The sequence below is a fragment of the Akebia trifoliata genome, chromosome 5 (assembly GCF_017979445.1).
Source record: "Akebia trifoliata isolate Shusen 1 chromosome 5, ASM1797944v1, whole genome shotgun sequence".
Taxonomy (NCBI): domain Eukaryota; kingdom Viridiplantae; phylum Streptophyta; class Magnoliopsida; order Ranunculales; family Lardizabalaceae; genus Akebia; species Akebia trifoliata.
Window position 1 is genome coordinate 30,593,985 of NC_141379.1, and position 16,898 is coordinate 30,610,882.

Consider the following 16,898-nt stretch of genomic DNA (forward strand, 5'->3'; position numbering starts at 1 on the left):
TTATCATTGAACATCCTCTAATCCACCTTATTTTTATAAAAAATTATAATTATTTTCATATAAATAAATAAGTATAAACTTATTTTGTCTGAGACAACTCGATTTTGTTTACGAACAAGAGGAGACATCAAACTGAGTTTCGAAACCATGGTGTAGAACCTCAGCTTCTAGGGTTCATGGATTTGATTGGACTTTAAAAAAATTCAAAAAAAAATTAAAAATAAGGGAAGCTTTTGGAGGCCCTAAAAAGTCAAATAAGGGTTTGAAGTTTTAGATTAGGCTGATTTTTGGTGAAGATGACCTCCTCACCATATTGATCATCCTCACAAAAATTCAGCCCAGTTCGAAACTTCTAACCCATATAATGAGAATGATGTACATGTTGGCACTCACAACCTTGATCCAACTGTTGGACAAGGTTTGAATCCAAAGCAATAACCCATGTTTTAAGATTGATTTGCCTCAACTTCGACCAAGATACAAACATGTTCTATAGTGTTATGTGACTGACATGTACTATTCAAACATTTTTTTAAAAGTTAGAATTAAAACAAAAGGAAACAAAACATGATAAACCTCAATATTTGGGTTACAAAGCAGAAGCTTACTAAGGGAATCAACAGTAAGAAATCAATTTGAATTTCATAAAAATAAAATGAAAACATGCATAATATAAGACCCAAATAAGGTAAATAAATAACCCAGAAAAGACGATATGATGAATGAGTGGCATCACCCCATATATATTCATTCTATAGGAACTAAGGATTGACCAGTCTAGTGCAGCAGAATCATCACCCATGACCTAAATCATGATGATACCGATGAAAGCACATAAATCATTTACTAAATAGCTCATAAATTTACAGGATACCCTATTCATATTTCATGCTTGAACAATAAACAAAGTTCTCAGTCTTAACTCTCACCGTTACCACAGATTAGAAGTTTCATTAGTAAACAGAACTTGTCTCAAGATCTAAAAACACTCTTAAGTTAACATTAACAAAAAGGCGACCATCGTCACCTTTTAGTTCCCCTCATTTTCGGTGCCTCCTTGGCTCCCTCGCCCTTCAACAGAACCAGCACTCCCCATATCTTGCTTGCTTGCAACTGTCACTCCCCTGCTTACGCCCTGCAATCCCTCACTAGTAGTGCTGCGGCCGAAATCAGGAAACCCAACAGACCCAAGTGCCCCATTCCCTCCCATACTGCCCTCGTTATGTATCATGTGAAGCCCATTGTTACCACCTGAACTCATGATTCCAAGCTGGCTATGCAAGGCTTGCTGTTGTTGCATTGCTGATAATGGTTGGGCATACAACATGGAGGATCGAGCGGCCATAAGTGACTGTGGCATCATTTGCTGGGCTTGCTGGTGTAGCATGTAGTGCGAGCCGGGTTGTGCGACAGAATTAGGGAACTAAAGGAAAAAAGATGGACTCTAATAAAGTGATCTCTACTAGAAAATAATAATGAAATAGTAGGTAAATATACATTTGGATAAAGAAACTTGTACCTGAGTGTGCATCGCTGGTGGTTGGGGTTGAGAATCAGCAATAGCAGCCAAATACATAAGGTTTCGTTGAAGTCTTGCTTGGTTCCTGCAATGGTGTAAAAGGAATAAATACTAAGGTTTTTTTTTTTTGTGTGTGTGTGGGGGGTATGCTGGACCTGACCCATGACCCAAGAGTTGCATTGCAATCTGTCCACCACTCATAGTTACAGATGGATTAAAGACTTTCTCAAGGGAAGGTCTGTGGCATATGTTATGGACATATGTTTAGTGTTAGTTGATGAAACTAGATAAGGAGTGAAATCAAAACTAGCACTTTGGGGGGTAAGTTATAAACTAAGGGTTTTAAGATAAGTAGGACAAAAACAGAATTCATGAGATGCAATTTTAGGAGGGACACTCCCATGGATGAGACACTAGTTATGATCAACAGCCAAAAGGTACCCCAAAGAGAGCAGAATTAATGAAGATATGACCTGTGGAATTAATAAGTGGAAGAGCTTTTCTGAAATATTTTGTACGGTTGTGTATCAGTCAAACTCAAGGAAAATCTTGTAAAGAAACAATTGACCAACCATGCTTTATGAGCTGAATGTTGGGGAGTCGAGAAACGTGTCCATAAAATTTGCGTAGCAGAGATGAGAATTTGAAGAGATGAGTGGTAAATCCCATCATCATCAACATCAAAAGCTCTAAAAAGGCAAGAGAAAGACCAAAAACTACACAAATGGAGGTATTTAAGGCTAAATATAAAGATACTGCATATGTGAAATGGGCACAAGAGGGCTTTACAAATCATGGGAAGATAATTTGGCCTTTTATCCCTTATACCTTAGTATTTGGAAGAAGAGAAACCATTATCGTTTCAATAAATTAAAAATGACTTCTCAAAACTTCAAGGAATTTGATTAAAGTTAATTTTGCGGCATAAGCTTCTCCAACCTTGAATATGGAAGGTAGAAGCTCTTGAAAGGCAATAGAAATCGTGACAGATTATTACGGTTCTGTTGGTAATTACAAATTTGATGGGATAACTATTTTATTATTTCACGTATAGAGTTGAGGAAAAGCCAAACTTACTCCGCACATTCGCTCAGTTTTCCTGAGTTCTGGTTCTCAAGAATCTTCAAAATCAGCGATTTGTTCTCATCCAGATACTGCATATGTGAATTCAACGTTGAATAGAATGAAAATGGTCGTTATTAAGTAATAAAAAGGGTGAAACAGATAGTCCATAAATGGATAAAATAAAAAACATTCAAAAATGACAGAAACAACTGCTTTACAGGAAAAAAAAATGTGAGCCGATCAAATCCTCGAGAAGAAGAAAGAGGCAACAGTTTCTGTCTGAAATAATCTCTGTTCAATCTCAATAACAACTTTCGAAAAGAGAATAATGCAACAATAAGATAACAATATGGACATATATAACTGTTCAAAGTTTAAACTAATGTCAAATTAAACTCACGACTAGTTCAATTTGCTGAAAATATTGATCTGAGATATAGCATACAAATATCATCAAAACTAGAAAGCCAAAATTAAATAGATAGAAGGAAATAAATTCCATTCAAACAACAAAACAAAAGACACATTTAAGGGGCCATCAGAAGTGACTCATTTTTAATGTTTATCAAACTCGGATACCCATTTTTGTGTGTTTCTCTTTTCAAATGGAGATTATTTCAGACACTCGATGCCTGCAAGAACAAGCTTCTTCAATTGTTCAATTTTTTAAGCTCTCGAGAAGGTACACATTTCTATTAATGGGAAATGTTAACTTGATGATGATGATTTTAAAGAATAAGTTGCATAATATTATGATGCATGAGATACATTGTATCATTGTCAATGTATCTCATCACCAATGGTAGGTTGTGATGGAGAATGATACATTTCATCATTAAGATATTTAAATTTAAATTTAAATATTAGGAGTGACTTAGGATAATTAGGATGTTTATTTTAGACTTACCTTTTATATCTTGGTTGATGTAATTTATAAATACCCTATTGAGTTCATGTAATAATCATTCAAGAATTATTAGTAAACTCTACAGATGAATATATGCAAACTCTAAGGGGTTAATCATATGTATAAGATATAATTCACAATTAAAAGTAATTTTTTTTATTATAAATTTAACAATATTACTTTTTTAAAAATTTAAAAGATTATTATAAGCATTTTTTTGGTCGCCTACATGTAGTTGCCATCACATAAACCACACATTATTATAGCCTCATCCCTCCAAATCGAAGCCCAAAACTTGTCTTAGATATAACTATTTAGTTAATACAAATGATCCTATCTGCTAATGCTTGTATCTCTTTAGTGTTTGTCAATAATCAACACTAAACAGAAGAAACAAACCCAACACAAGATATGCCTCTGAAGGACCATGACATATATGAGAAAATTTAAGCAATGGACAGATGACCCGAAACCTTAAAACTAAATTCCAAAAAAAATAAAATAAGATTTCGCCAAATTCACTGTCTTGTAAGAAGAAAATTAGCATAGACATCATGAACATGAGATGGACCAGAGCTAGACCCATTGATTACAGCCAACATCCCTATATTGGGCATTGTTGGCTGCAGGGGCAAGGGACAGATTTCTGTGGATGCCTGACTCCTTGTATCCATGGCAAATGGAAAATGGCCTTTCTGCTTTCCAAAAATGATGCCACTTTGTGGTGTAGACCATAGTGACAAAGTTCTCCAATTTTTTTTTTTGATAAATATGTTCTCCAATTTTTTAAAATGTCACAATTAATTCATGATTCGTTCAATCAGCAATTTAAGCCAAACTTAATCACAAAGCTTTGAAAAATACATTTTTATTTAATATGAAAAGTTGTAATTTTGTTAAATATATGAAATAAACATTTTTTTTATATAATTTTATTTTTCCCAAATTTTCTCTGACTTTGCCGAATTTTTTCCTCGTTGAATTTTCTCGAATCCCGACTTTGTCACCATACTGTAGACATACTATATACTTGATCTCATACTCCCCTACAAGTTGAACAGTTGGATAAGCTATTATCTTGGACAAGAACAGAGAAATTCCAGCAGCCAAACACAACCTCAGCTTCCATGAACTAGATGGATGCCATTATCATTATGGCCGAATCCCTCACAAATGTTGTTGGACCACTAAGAAACAGGTCCCATTTTTACTGCTAAAGCTTTTTTGCTTGAAAACAAACTATCCTAACTCCTAAGCACACCACCTTTTTAGCCACATTAAATCTTAAAAAGTTGGAACTTTTTTGGTTCAATGTGTACTCCAAGCACCAAACAAATGTGGAGGTGAACAAAAGATATAAATATGACAAACAGAACAAAACACAACTCCTTCATGGGTTCATGGAAATGCTTTAATATCTCAATTAGACCAAATTAAAATAACCAAGACCTCCAATTTTCATTTTTAATTTATCATCTTAGCAAAACAGTAATATATTTAATAGTTCCAAAGCTTACACATTTAAATTAGAAAGAAGTAAAAAAACACAGAATAGGGGGGGGGGGGGTAAAAGTGAGCGATAGAACCATCAACATCACAAACCCTAAAGCATTAAAAAAAACCTATATATATTATTAACAATAGAAAACCCTAAAAAATCAAACTAATATATTCCAAGAACAACACAACAGTTCTATTAAGAAAATAATTAAAGAGGAGCACCAAACCATGAACCAAGAATAACCCATTAGAATACAAGCTAAGAAACATCAAAACAACAAAAACCCATTAATTAAAACAAGTAAAATAAATTAAATCCAAGATACAAGCTTGATAAACCCAACTAAAGTAAATAAAAACATGAAAAGCTTGAAAACAAAAAAGGCCAATAGAGAAGTCATATGGAAAGAGACCTGTTGGATGTGATCCGTAGTGACGTTTGTGGTGTTATAGGATGCCATCATGGGTTGCATTTGCATAAGGTGCTGCTGCATTTCTTCTCTCTCTCTCTCTCTCTCTGGTATTCTCTACTAGTGTTAAAGATGCTTTTTTTGTTCTTCTTTGTTAAAGCTCAGAGACAGACAGTGAGAGGGGCTTTGGGTTTTGGCCTTTGGAAGGCTTTTTAGTTTATCACGCAAATATTTCTTAGTAGCTCACGTGGGTGGATGGATCGAGGAATCAAGAATTGAGAGAGAAGCAAACCTACGACCCAAATCTACAAATCAAAACATGTTTGTTGGTCTTTGGACGGCTTGGTCGGACATTTGGACACTCTGATGACGTGTGTTACTTAGCCATATAGCAGTACTGTACTGTAGTAGTTCTCAAACCTTATCTTCTTTTTTTTTTAACAAGCATTCTTATCTAAAAATAACTTCCTCAATTTACAACTACTTATTAAACCTTAAGGTGGGGTCATATTATTTCAGAGTGTAATGATTTTTTAACTCAACCTGACACAATAATTCAAAAACTCAGTGACGTGGTAAAAAATATATGATTCTTTGCACATGCCACGTCTGTGAGTTTTTAAGTTATTCTGTCAGGTTGATTTACAAAATCAACATTTTTAAATTGAAATGATTTTATAATTAAACCTGACACGATAATTTAAAAACTCATCGACGTGGCATATGCAAAGAATCATAGATTTTTTTACGTCAGGATGTATAACTGCACATCAATTGTGTATCCTGAAGCAAAAAAAAACAAAAAAAAAATTTACAATTCTTTGCACATGTCACGTTGATGAGTTTTTGAGTTATTAAATTGAGTTATATCAACTCTTTATTTCAAAAGATTAAATGTATTTAATACTCTTTTTTTTTTTTTATAAATCAAATACATATTATATTCTCTCTCATTTCAACACCACTCTTTCTCCAAAATTATCATTGAGTCCACAACTACATTGTCAATCCAACATTACAATCCTAAATTTCATCATAAAAGTCAGAATTTTTTTTTAATTAATAATTTCATCTTCTTCATCCATGTTTTTGGAGAGAATTGCTATTGAGAGGAGAGGAAATATTCTAAATAACAATTTAAAGAACTCAAGGGTAATACATGTATTTAATCTTTTGAAATGTTGTGAGTCTCACTAAGGTTTGTGAAGTAACAAATATCATCAAGTAAGGTTCCCTTGTCAAAATTCAAAGGGATTTAAAAAAATAAAATAAAATACAACATATGGATTTGCCCTGTAAATCTCTTAAATTATAATTATTTATAGAAAATTCTTCTGAAGTATTAGTTGTTAGATAGAAAATTCTTCTAAAGTATTAGTTGTTAGATATAATAATCATAGGTAGCATGACTTGAATTAATAGCAACAATATTTACTAGGTCATAGTTGTTAAAATCAACTTTATAGTTAATGTCAAGGTATTTAAAAGATTTAAATTAATAATCTAGCATTATAATTATTTTTTGTAATCGAGGTGTCCAAGCCTCTTAGAGCATCCTAATAATTCTTGGGCATGTGCAGTCCACTCCCCCAAATGCATTGGGTAATTTCTAGGATAAATCCTTGAGGGTAGTTTCGAACATGAGATCTCTACTTCTTGAGGTGTAGTCTTAGCCATCTCTCTAACTCTTTAGGGTTAATTTAGCATTGCAATATATTGCTTCATTTAATATTATGCCAAATCATTTTAATTTGTGATGTAAGAAATTAACTGATGTGGATATGCATAATCAATATCCACCCTTCTATTATTATGTATATAATATTTCTATAAAGACATAATTATCCTTTTTTCATTATAATATTAAAAAATTAATCTAACATAGATATTTCTTTAAATTACAGGTGTAATTTACACTTGTTTTCATCTCCACTGTTGGTCTAAACTTGAGCTTAGTGGAAAAAAATAAAATAAGCGGAACATCTTCTAAACAATAAAAGATGTAAAGAGAATTTAAAGATAATAGAAAAATAAAACAATTACTTTTCTTATTTTCAATAAGCCTAAGAAACAATGTGGTTCCTGTTGTTGAAAAGTGTGGAATATAATCTCTCTTACTAATTCCACCCAATAAAAATAGAGGAAGAGTTGGACTTTAATTACTTTCTACAGTTGGAATATTTTTCTACCATTAAATATTTTTTTTCTTAAATAATAATTTAACTTATTTGATTTGATTTTATGATCGTTATCTATTAATTAATGCTAATTTATATAATAAAACACAATAGTGGAACTCACATGTGCTACAGTTTTATAGGGGATAAAGCTCTCATCAACTACAATTTGTGAGATATACCTCCAACAAACTATAATTTTGTGGGGCCCACTTTATTTTTTTTACTTTTTACCTCCTCTAATTTTACTATATTTTCTATTTTACCCTTTTAACATATTTTATTATTTTTCATCATTTACCCCCTTAACCTCAAAATTTTAATAATACCCTTCTAACTTTAATTTTTTTTTTTTTTTACATTTTTATCTAAAAAGAGGATGCTTATGCCATATGCACAGGCGAGTTCTAATCTAAATAAAACATAATAGTAGGTCTCATTCTAGTTACAATCGTGGGTATAAATGTCACACTCCAGTTACAATAGAGTGGTCACTTTGTTGTCTTTCCTCTTTAGCCCTTTTAACTTTACTGTATTTCCTATCCTCCCCTTCATTTTTTAAATAATGTCTTATATAATAAAAAGATAAAAAGAATTTCTCACTTTCTTTGTCTCAAGATTTAGTCATAAACAACATTTCTCAAGGACAAGTTTTATCCTTTATCTTCTTCATCGTTTCAAAAATAGCATTAATTCTATTATCTTTCTTCTTCTACCATTTTTCAATATTATCCTTCTAACATTATTATTTTTCCTCTTCTAATTTGTCTCTTTTACCCCCCTTAACCCTAAAAAGGATGCCACACGACACAGACAAACTCTGTTCTAATCATAAAAAGTATTGCTCTAACGTATAAGGATAGTATAGTTGGATATATTTCAATATAAAATGATGGACCCACTTTATTATTTTATATGCATAACCATCCTAATTGGGTAAGGTGTTCTTTACAAAAAAAATAAAAAAATAAAAAAAGAGGATTGGGGGGGGGGGGGGGGGGGGGGGGGGAGAGAGAGAGAGGGATGATTGAGATATACCCTCCCTTATTTTTGAATATTTGAAATGAGCCATTGTTTTCAAACTCATGATATACTCCTTTGTTCCCCACTCAGAAAAGGAGCTAAAATGTCATTGTCTATGGATGTGTAGTCTTAAACTCATGACATACTCCTTGAAAAAAATACAAAACGGTGGATTTTTTAATATAAAATCAAGGATTTTCTTTAAGAGGTTAAAATATATTTTGGAACTTGTCAACCTTTTCTCCTATCATCAAGATTGACCTTTTACAACCGTTGAGATAAATGATTATAAATCGCCTATCTCCACATTTGAATATGATACATTGAGATCAATGATTCAAAATGTTCAATCAATGGTTTGAATGATTAATCTTGATCTCAATGATTTAAATTTGTCGTTTCATAGGAGAAAGGGTCATTAAGAAAAAAAGTTGTTTACCAATCAAATTGTTAAAAGTTACCGTCCAAAAACTCAGGGTGCATTTAGAAAAACATTTCTAATGCATGTTGATAAAGATTTACTCTATTGCAACACTAGCTTTTACTAAGAGCACCCCAAATCATGTGATATCAAAGAAGAATATAGTACACATATTCGATTGCTCTTAGTAAAAATTGGTGTGGCACTAGAATCTCTCTTTGTAAAATTCAACGAACCAACCACATGACAATTGCGTCCTAACGACATTGGTTTTATCATTATGTTTTTTGTTGGTTGGTAAGTTAACAAAAAACACTAACAATAAATACAACCGAGAACTCAGATTATTTCGTGTAATATCGCGAGAGGAGAAAACTGTGAAACGTTTTTTTTTCTTCCTTCTTTTTGGAATCCAGGACTGAAGGGTCAAATCAAATAATGAAGAGTAGTTGATGCTCCTGTTTTCCCCAGCATGACAGGTTGTTAGGGAACCTCTAGGAATTGCAATTCGATTGGCTTTATTATCCTCTCATCTCCCCTTTTATAAAGCTGGAGGGTAGGTGACATAACTCAAAAACTACTCAGTCACTAACTCACGAGTTAATTTAAATGTTAATAAAATATAATAAAAATATGTATTTTTGGTATGAGTGTTATTATGTAATGGGGATGATGCATCCATTCCTTTAAGTGTTAGCAGGCTCTTCTCTCTTTCATGGCACCTAATTTATATCTGCTTTGGCTCCAGTTTGACCCACATATGTGGGTGTGTTGAGTTTAATCCCTCAAATTTGTCAGTTGTAATTTATGTTATTTTGATATTATATAAGTTGTATATATGTTTGTTAATATAACAATTTTGTTTGTTGATAGTCCATCATGCTTGTCACATGTTGGAATGATGTCACACTTCTATCCTATCATCCTCCAATTCGAGATTTGTGCTTCATGGATTCGTGACTTTCTAGGAGTACTGGTATGAAGTCGTTTTTATCTCTAGATCTTGAATTAACACATAACTCAACTACTCAATCTTGTTTGCATTATTGCCCCTTGGAAGAGATCTTAGGATCTTTCGTAATTCTTTAGGGATGATGTTCTTGGGAATGTACTTTATCTTGGAATCACCCAACTATATATGTCTTAAAATTGATATATATATATATATTTCCATTCTCCCACATAACCGATAAGGCAGTCGATTTGAAAACAAAGGCATTTACGTCATTTTATATTAGGCTTTGCATGGATACCTAAGTCAAGAATAACATGTCATTAATTTGGAAAAAGAAACATAGATATCTCTAATATTGATCAAAAGGTGGAGGAGTATGTAAAAATCACCCAAAAAAACCAAATTTGAATCAGTAGCCTTTTGCCCTCAAAGGAATTAAGCAAATCCTTCAAGACTTTTTATAGAACCTCAAGTTTTAGAAACACCAACAAGTTTAATTTTGGATCTCAAAAAGACTGCCACTTGGCATTTTTGTGGGTGTGGGAGTGTGTGTATGTATATGCGTAGAACATATTGATCCACATCATCCACTCACTCTTCCTTCTAATTATAAAATAGTTCAATATTTAATTTTGGATAAGACTTCAGTTTCAAACCAAAGTCACTTCTTGCTGCGCTCCAATATAAACTACAACGTGAAAACCTATATTTTGATGACCTTAACCCGTCAAAATTTTCATTGTCATTTTTTTTCCTTGCAGTTGAAACCATCAAATATGGAGGATGGGGGAAATTTGATGGCTCTAAGTTGTTGACTTGGGGAACATAAAAAAAGGCCATTGGTTGTCGAAATTCAATTTCTAAAATCTCAATGCCCATTGAATTTTCTTGTCAAAAATTTTCAGTATTCACATAGTAATTATGTTATAGTAATGTTTTCAATTTTAATTTTTTTAATTTTTGGTCATTTACTATCACTATTGATTGTGGTTAGGGCTGTTAATCGACGAATTGAGATCGGGCTTGGATGAGACCTTACCTGACCCTAAAGAGGTGGGCCGTACCTAAATAGTCTCCAAAGCCTCATCTGATATAGGTCTGCTAAGCTCGAGCCTAACCCTTAATGGGTTGAGATTGATATTTGGGCACTACAAAAATATAATTCATGCCCTCTTAATGTTGTTTGGTGCTATTTTAAATCAAAATAATGGGTTAATCCCCATCCTAGTTGAACAAGATAGGAGGTAGGGTGTAGATATGTGATTTTTGAATTCGAAAATCACTTCTACGAGGATTTGAAGTCGTCGCCATTCCTTTTTATAAAAGACTATGAATGATCACCCGGAAAGTATTTGAGAAAAAAATGTCATTTTGGTATCTTAATGATTCTCGTACGGATTTGATTTATTGGTTTACCTAAGATCTAGATAAATGATTCGATTAGAGAGAGGGGAAGGTATTAGACACCCCTTTCCCTCCATCAAATGATGGTAACGTCGAAAGATTTAGTCATTTTCACATAAAACGAAATAAATAAAGAAAGAAAAGAGTCGAATGATTGACGACTTGTATCCTAAGAAGGGATTTATTATCAATTCAAATTATAGGGATCATCTCATTGAAAGATGGCGTAGCGGAAGCTTATGAAGAAGTGGACACTGCCTGTTTCTTGGAAAATCGTTCGAATCCACAAACCACAAGAGTAACACACTTGAATCCACGAGCTTAGAAAATAATATCTTAGAAAAAAAATATTCTTTATTGAATGAAAAGTTCCCCTTACAATGAAAAGAAACAACCTTTATATAGGCTGCAAAATCTACTTTTACTGAAACTATAACTTTAGGAAAGAAATAACTAAACTAAGGAAAAATACTAACAATTCCAAAAATAGGAAAATTCTAATTAAAAGAGTAAATCAAAAGTCTTAAACTTAAGCAGCAATCTAGTGAAAAGGACAACTCCAAACGACAACTTCCGAAATTAAGCAGCACATTATTGCCAAAAATAGCAAAATGAAGGAACTTGCTGGAAAAGCATCATAGATCCTGGCCAACAACAAGAGTATTGGACAACACATTGAGTTTAAATTACCCACCAAATTTCATGCAATCTGTTCTACATCAAAAGAGTTGATCCATATAGAAATCTAGCCTTGGGAATATACTTTTTGAAAAATATTGGCCAATGGTTGTGGGCCCATTCTCATGGGTTGAGAAGGGTTCAATCACTGATGGCCTTAAAATTAGTTGAGTTATATGAATTTCTTTTTTAGATAAAAAGGTAGTTAACAAGAGAAAATGTGAGTTAAGTAGAATGAGATTGAGAGAACTTTTTTTGAGTTTTTTTAGGGGTTAACAGTATAGGTCCTTTTTGATAGGCAATGAAGGGTATTTATAGGATTTGTGAGTTGCTTTTAAGGTTAGAAATGTCAAAGGAAAATGTTAGAAGATAATGGAATGAGGTGTAGGTATGAGAGAGATGTTATTTGGAGGTTGAAAAATGGGTATTTATGTAAGGTGATGGGAATGGATCATTATTGACCCTAATGAGTTGGACTTTTCTATCCATATGGGTTGAATGTTAGGTAGGGTTAAGAAGTGTTGTATTTGGTTAAGATAATGGATTTTGTAAGGGATTAGGTGGTTAGATTTTAGGAGGGTAGAGGAAATGGTGACATGTGTGCGTGTGTGTGTTAGGTGAGTTGATTAAGGAGAAAGGGTGTGGGTTGATTACTTTTTGATAGAATGATGGGGATATGTTATGACATGAGTGTAAGTTGATTTACTTTTTGAGGGTGATGATAGGGTTGGTTAGAAGAATTTGGAAGGTGAAGGGAGGTGGTGACAAGTGTCAGCCTTGATGATCAAGGATTGCATAGATCTTGATTGGTTTTGATCAAAAGTATGGATATGGGTGAGTGTATGGACTTTAAGTTTATAATTGATTGGGTTGGATTTGTGTTTTGATGAGTGTTTGAGTCTTAGGATTGACTTGAGCCTAAGGTTTGAGTTGGAGTTGAGTTGCATGAGATTATGATTAAGTTAGGGTAAGGTATTGGCTAATAGTGATGCTAAAATGGTTGTTAGGGAGTTGAAGATTGATGGGTTTTAGGTGAGTTTAGGACGTTTTCAAATTTAGAATTGGAGTGGTGAGAGATGGAGGAGGTAATTAAGGGCTTATGAGACTTTATTGTGGGTCAATGAGACACTAGGGGTTTTAGGACATTTTGATTTGATCAAAAAGCTGAATTTCAAAGATTTGGACTTTTTAGGCCATTCAATGAATTTTGCTAGAAAATTAATTTTTTTGGATCCTTTCGAGTGGGGGCTGTTCAAATTGGGGTGTCTACATAGGGAATGCATTTTTGTTATTTTATGTTATATTTTAACTATTTTTATCACAAAAACAAAAAAATTATATATAACATACAAATGTAGTACAGTAGCTATTAAATCAGTTCGGGCTGGACTTTGTAAAGCCCTACGCCATGTTTAATAGCATGAAAAATTTTAAGCCCATCTTACCTTGTTGGGCTAAATGAAGGCCCTAAAGCTTTTTTCTTTTTCAGATGGGCCAGCTAGCCCAAATTTGCAGCCCTAAATTTTGGTCAATCCTTAATTTTCACAACACATTGATCAGATCAGTCAGAGTGTGTAACCATCCAGCGACCATTTACCGAATCCACGCTTCATGCATGCCACGTGTTAGCAATGTAAGGATAATAGCTAGAGAGACTAAAGAGGGTGACCCACATGTTGGGGTTGGTAACACGTGTCATCTGAATATTGGAATGGGCCGGGTCAAACTTGTTTTATTGGATGTCTCATGTGTGTGACCATTTCTCCCAAATTACATTCTTTAACATGTAACATAAAAAGGTTGACAAACATAAACATGTCAATCAAGCTTCAAACATTCAAAGCTAAGGGTATTTCCATGAAACGTCCAAGATATTATTAAATAATAATTTAATTAAAACAGTAAAAAAGTTCAAATCAAAACCTTGGGTTAAGATTCAAATCCTATTTTCTTTTTTTAGATTTAGATCCATTCAATCTTTATTCTTGTTCAAAACCCGAGTAGTCAACAGTCAAATCCTAAATCCGTTATTAAACCTTAAAACTAGGTTTTATAAAGAGCTGTATATAAATACTCTCCCACACCTTCACAAATTAATATTACATTGCATGTGTCACCTTATAGTTTTGTTGATATTTGCAAACAAGATGAGGTTCTTAAGTATGGTTTTGGCAACTGTAGTTGTTCTTCTAAGTGTCCAACCACACAAAGCTAGTAGAGTCATGAAGGAAGAAGAAGAACAATGGATGGAGAGAGGCCTTGTGTTAGGTTCTCTTCAAAGGGGTCCTGTCCCTCCTTCTGGACCTTCTGGGTGTACCTATATCCCGGGACGCGGTGGACCCGATTGCCCGATCAAGGTAAAGAAGCTTGCTGGCAATATTTTGGCTCATGTTAACGCTTACCCACATCTCGTTGTGCCGTTTGGAGTCGCTATCAATCGGAAATGTAGCTCACCATCAACCATAATGGAAATCCATTGAAGTTAGAACTCTCAGGCATCAACTTGCCTAGAGAGTTTGAAAAGGAAGATATTACAAGTGAATCATGTCTTCAAGAACGTCAAAAACGATCTTTCTCTCTCTTGTTTATGTTTTTTTTTTTTTTTTTCAAACATGTATTTTATTATTATTATTATTATTATTATTATTTTAAATTTTTTGGAATTGTAACTTCTTGTGACATGTACATATGTTTCAATCTTACTTCTAAGATCTTCGTGTAAGGTGTATATGAACTCACTCCCAGTAACGATTGAAAGACAGAATTGAATGGTGGTGATATTTGAGATAGTGATTTTACGTTAAATTATTTTCATAAATAACAAGAAATATATATTTCAAACGTTTACGTAGAGAAAATTATGTAAAAGGTGAGAGGATTTGAGCTTAGCGATCTTTGCTTTCGTTTGTGTTGCCAAACTTCAATTCTTATTCGATGACTTGACAAGGATGGGTTGACAAAAATGGTTTTGTTGACTGAGTTGCTGTTTGAAGTTTGAACTGCTAACGTCATTGTATGTATACTTGTATATTGTATTTGACAGAGGAAGGTTGAGCGACGTAATTATGTCATAATCATAGTTTTAAAACTCATCGAGTTGACTCAATTTTAGACGAGTCAATTTGACTCGATAGAATTAATATTGAGGCAACTCTACATCTAGATTTAATGGAACTAACTTGCTGAGTCAATCATTAACTCATTAGACATAAAGAAAAGTAGGCAAGTCACCTAAGCTTGAGCTGTATTAAGACCTCATTCTTAGGTGCTGCTTGTTAAACTGAAAACAATATGTGCTGAATAGTATTAAACACTGAAACTTATAAGAGTTGAATTTAAGTACTAAAAAAGTTGTTTGTTTAGATGCAGAATCATATTTGTTACATATTGTTGAAATTGGTAAATTATATTTTTTACTTTTACAATCATATTATACATTGTTTGCAGGTTTCAAATGCCTATTTCTTATAAAATTAAAATACAATTCATTTTTAAACAATAAGTAATACTCAAAATTTCAATTTATATATAATAATTTTTATTTCTAAAAGCCTACAAATTTCAAATTAAAAACAATTTCAAAGGGTGAGATGAGATGTAATCTTGGGGGTAAACCACAAAAATTTGAGTCGTGCTGGGGTGACACAAGATTTACTATGATTCTCACAATTCTGACGTGGATATGCATACATAACCATAGATGGTTTTTACTTGTATTGCGAGAAAACACATCTATGGTTATGTGCACATCCCATATCAGACTTGTGAGAATCACAATAAATACCCTGTGTCATTCCAGCATTTTCCCTAAAATTTTAATGAGGGAGTTTTGAAAAAGACAAAGGTGTATTAGTATTTTTACATAATAAATGCTTGTCATTTACGTGATAAATGGTAAGAGGATTTAGTCTTTAAATTTAAGAATAACGATTTTCTGACACTCCTATGTTACATGTGCTAGAACCATAAATTATTTCCTCATGATACACAATTGCATATATTTATGGGGATGTACAATTGTATATTTTGATGGAAAAATCAATGGTTCTAACCCACGCCACTTCAGGGGGTGTCAAAAAATTACAACTCTAAATTTAAATTTCTTATTTGCAATAAATAGTTTGGAAATCAACGCAAACAAACATTTATTACGTAAAAATCTAATATACACCTTTTTATTTTTTATTTTTTATTATAGTTAAAGACAAAATGGGTAGAGGGTAGTGATAAGGGTCTCAATGGGTTAGTTCTGGTTCGGATCCTATAGAACTTGGAACCATAACCATTATATTTAGTTCGGTTTTAGGTTTGGTTTCACCATAAATGGAATTAGAACTGCCAAAAATCAAGGGTACCCATCAGTTCCGGTTCTCAAGAATCGAATGAGAAATTTTTTTTTTCAAATCATTGTAAATCTTTTTTCCTTTCAAAAAATTAACATATTATCAACATCATCATTAACTTAGTCATAGTTTGTTGTACCAAAAATACAGATTAATGATTTTTTTTCAAAACTAAAAATTTATCTTAGTTAAAAATAATAAATTTTTAGAAGATAACTCATTTTAAGCTCCAATTAATAATTTATATGAAAAATTGAAGAATTTTATATAACGTGCATTTATTTTAAAATAAAAATACCTTAAATCATCTATAGTATGAAAATAAATGACAAATTAAATCAGTTCTGGGTACCCGCAAGTTCCCATTGAATAGAACCTAACAGTTTCGATTTCTATCGATTCAGTTCCATTTTAAATTTGGCTTTAATCGATTCCAATAAAAAGGGAATCGGAACCAGGGTTTTCGATTTGGTTTCGGTTAAATGGGTAGCCATTG

The 16,898-nt window shown here is 32.8% G+C and overlaps 1 protein-coding gene across 1 annotated transcript; it reads right to left on the reverse strand.

Moving 5' to 3' along the window:
• Nucleotides 1-819: 819 nt before the first annotated feature.
• LOC147402138 (GRF-interacting factor 1-like) lies at nt 820-5,779 on the reverse strand. Its single transcript, XM_086443644.1, has 4 exons — nt 5,405-5,779; nt 2,597-2,673; nt 1,520-1,604; nt 820-1,423 (listed from the first exon to the last, which is right to left on the reverse strand). The coding sequence occupies exons 1-4, from the start codon at nt 5,483-5,485 to the stop codon at nt 1,031-1,033; spliced, it is 636 nt and encodes a 211-aa protein (XP_086299770.1). The 5' UTR covers nt 5,486-5,779; the 3' UTR covers nt 820-1,030.
• Nucleotides 5,780-16,898: the final 11,119 nt, after the last annotated feature.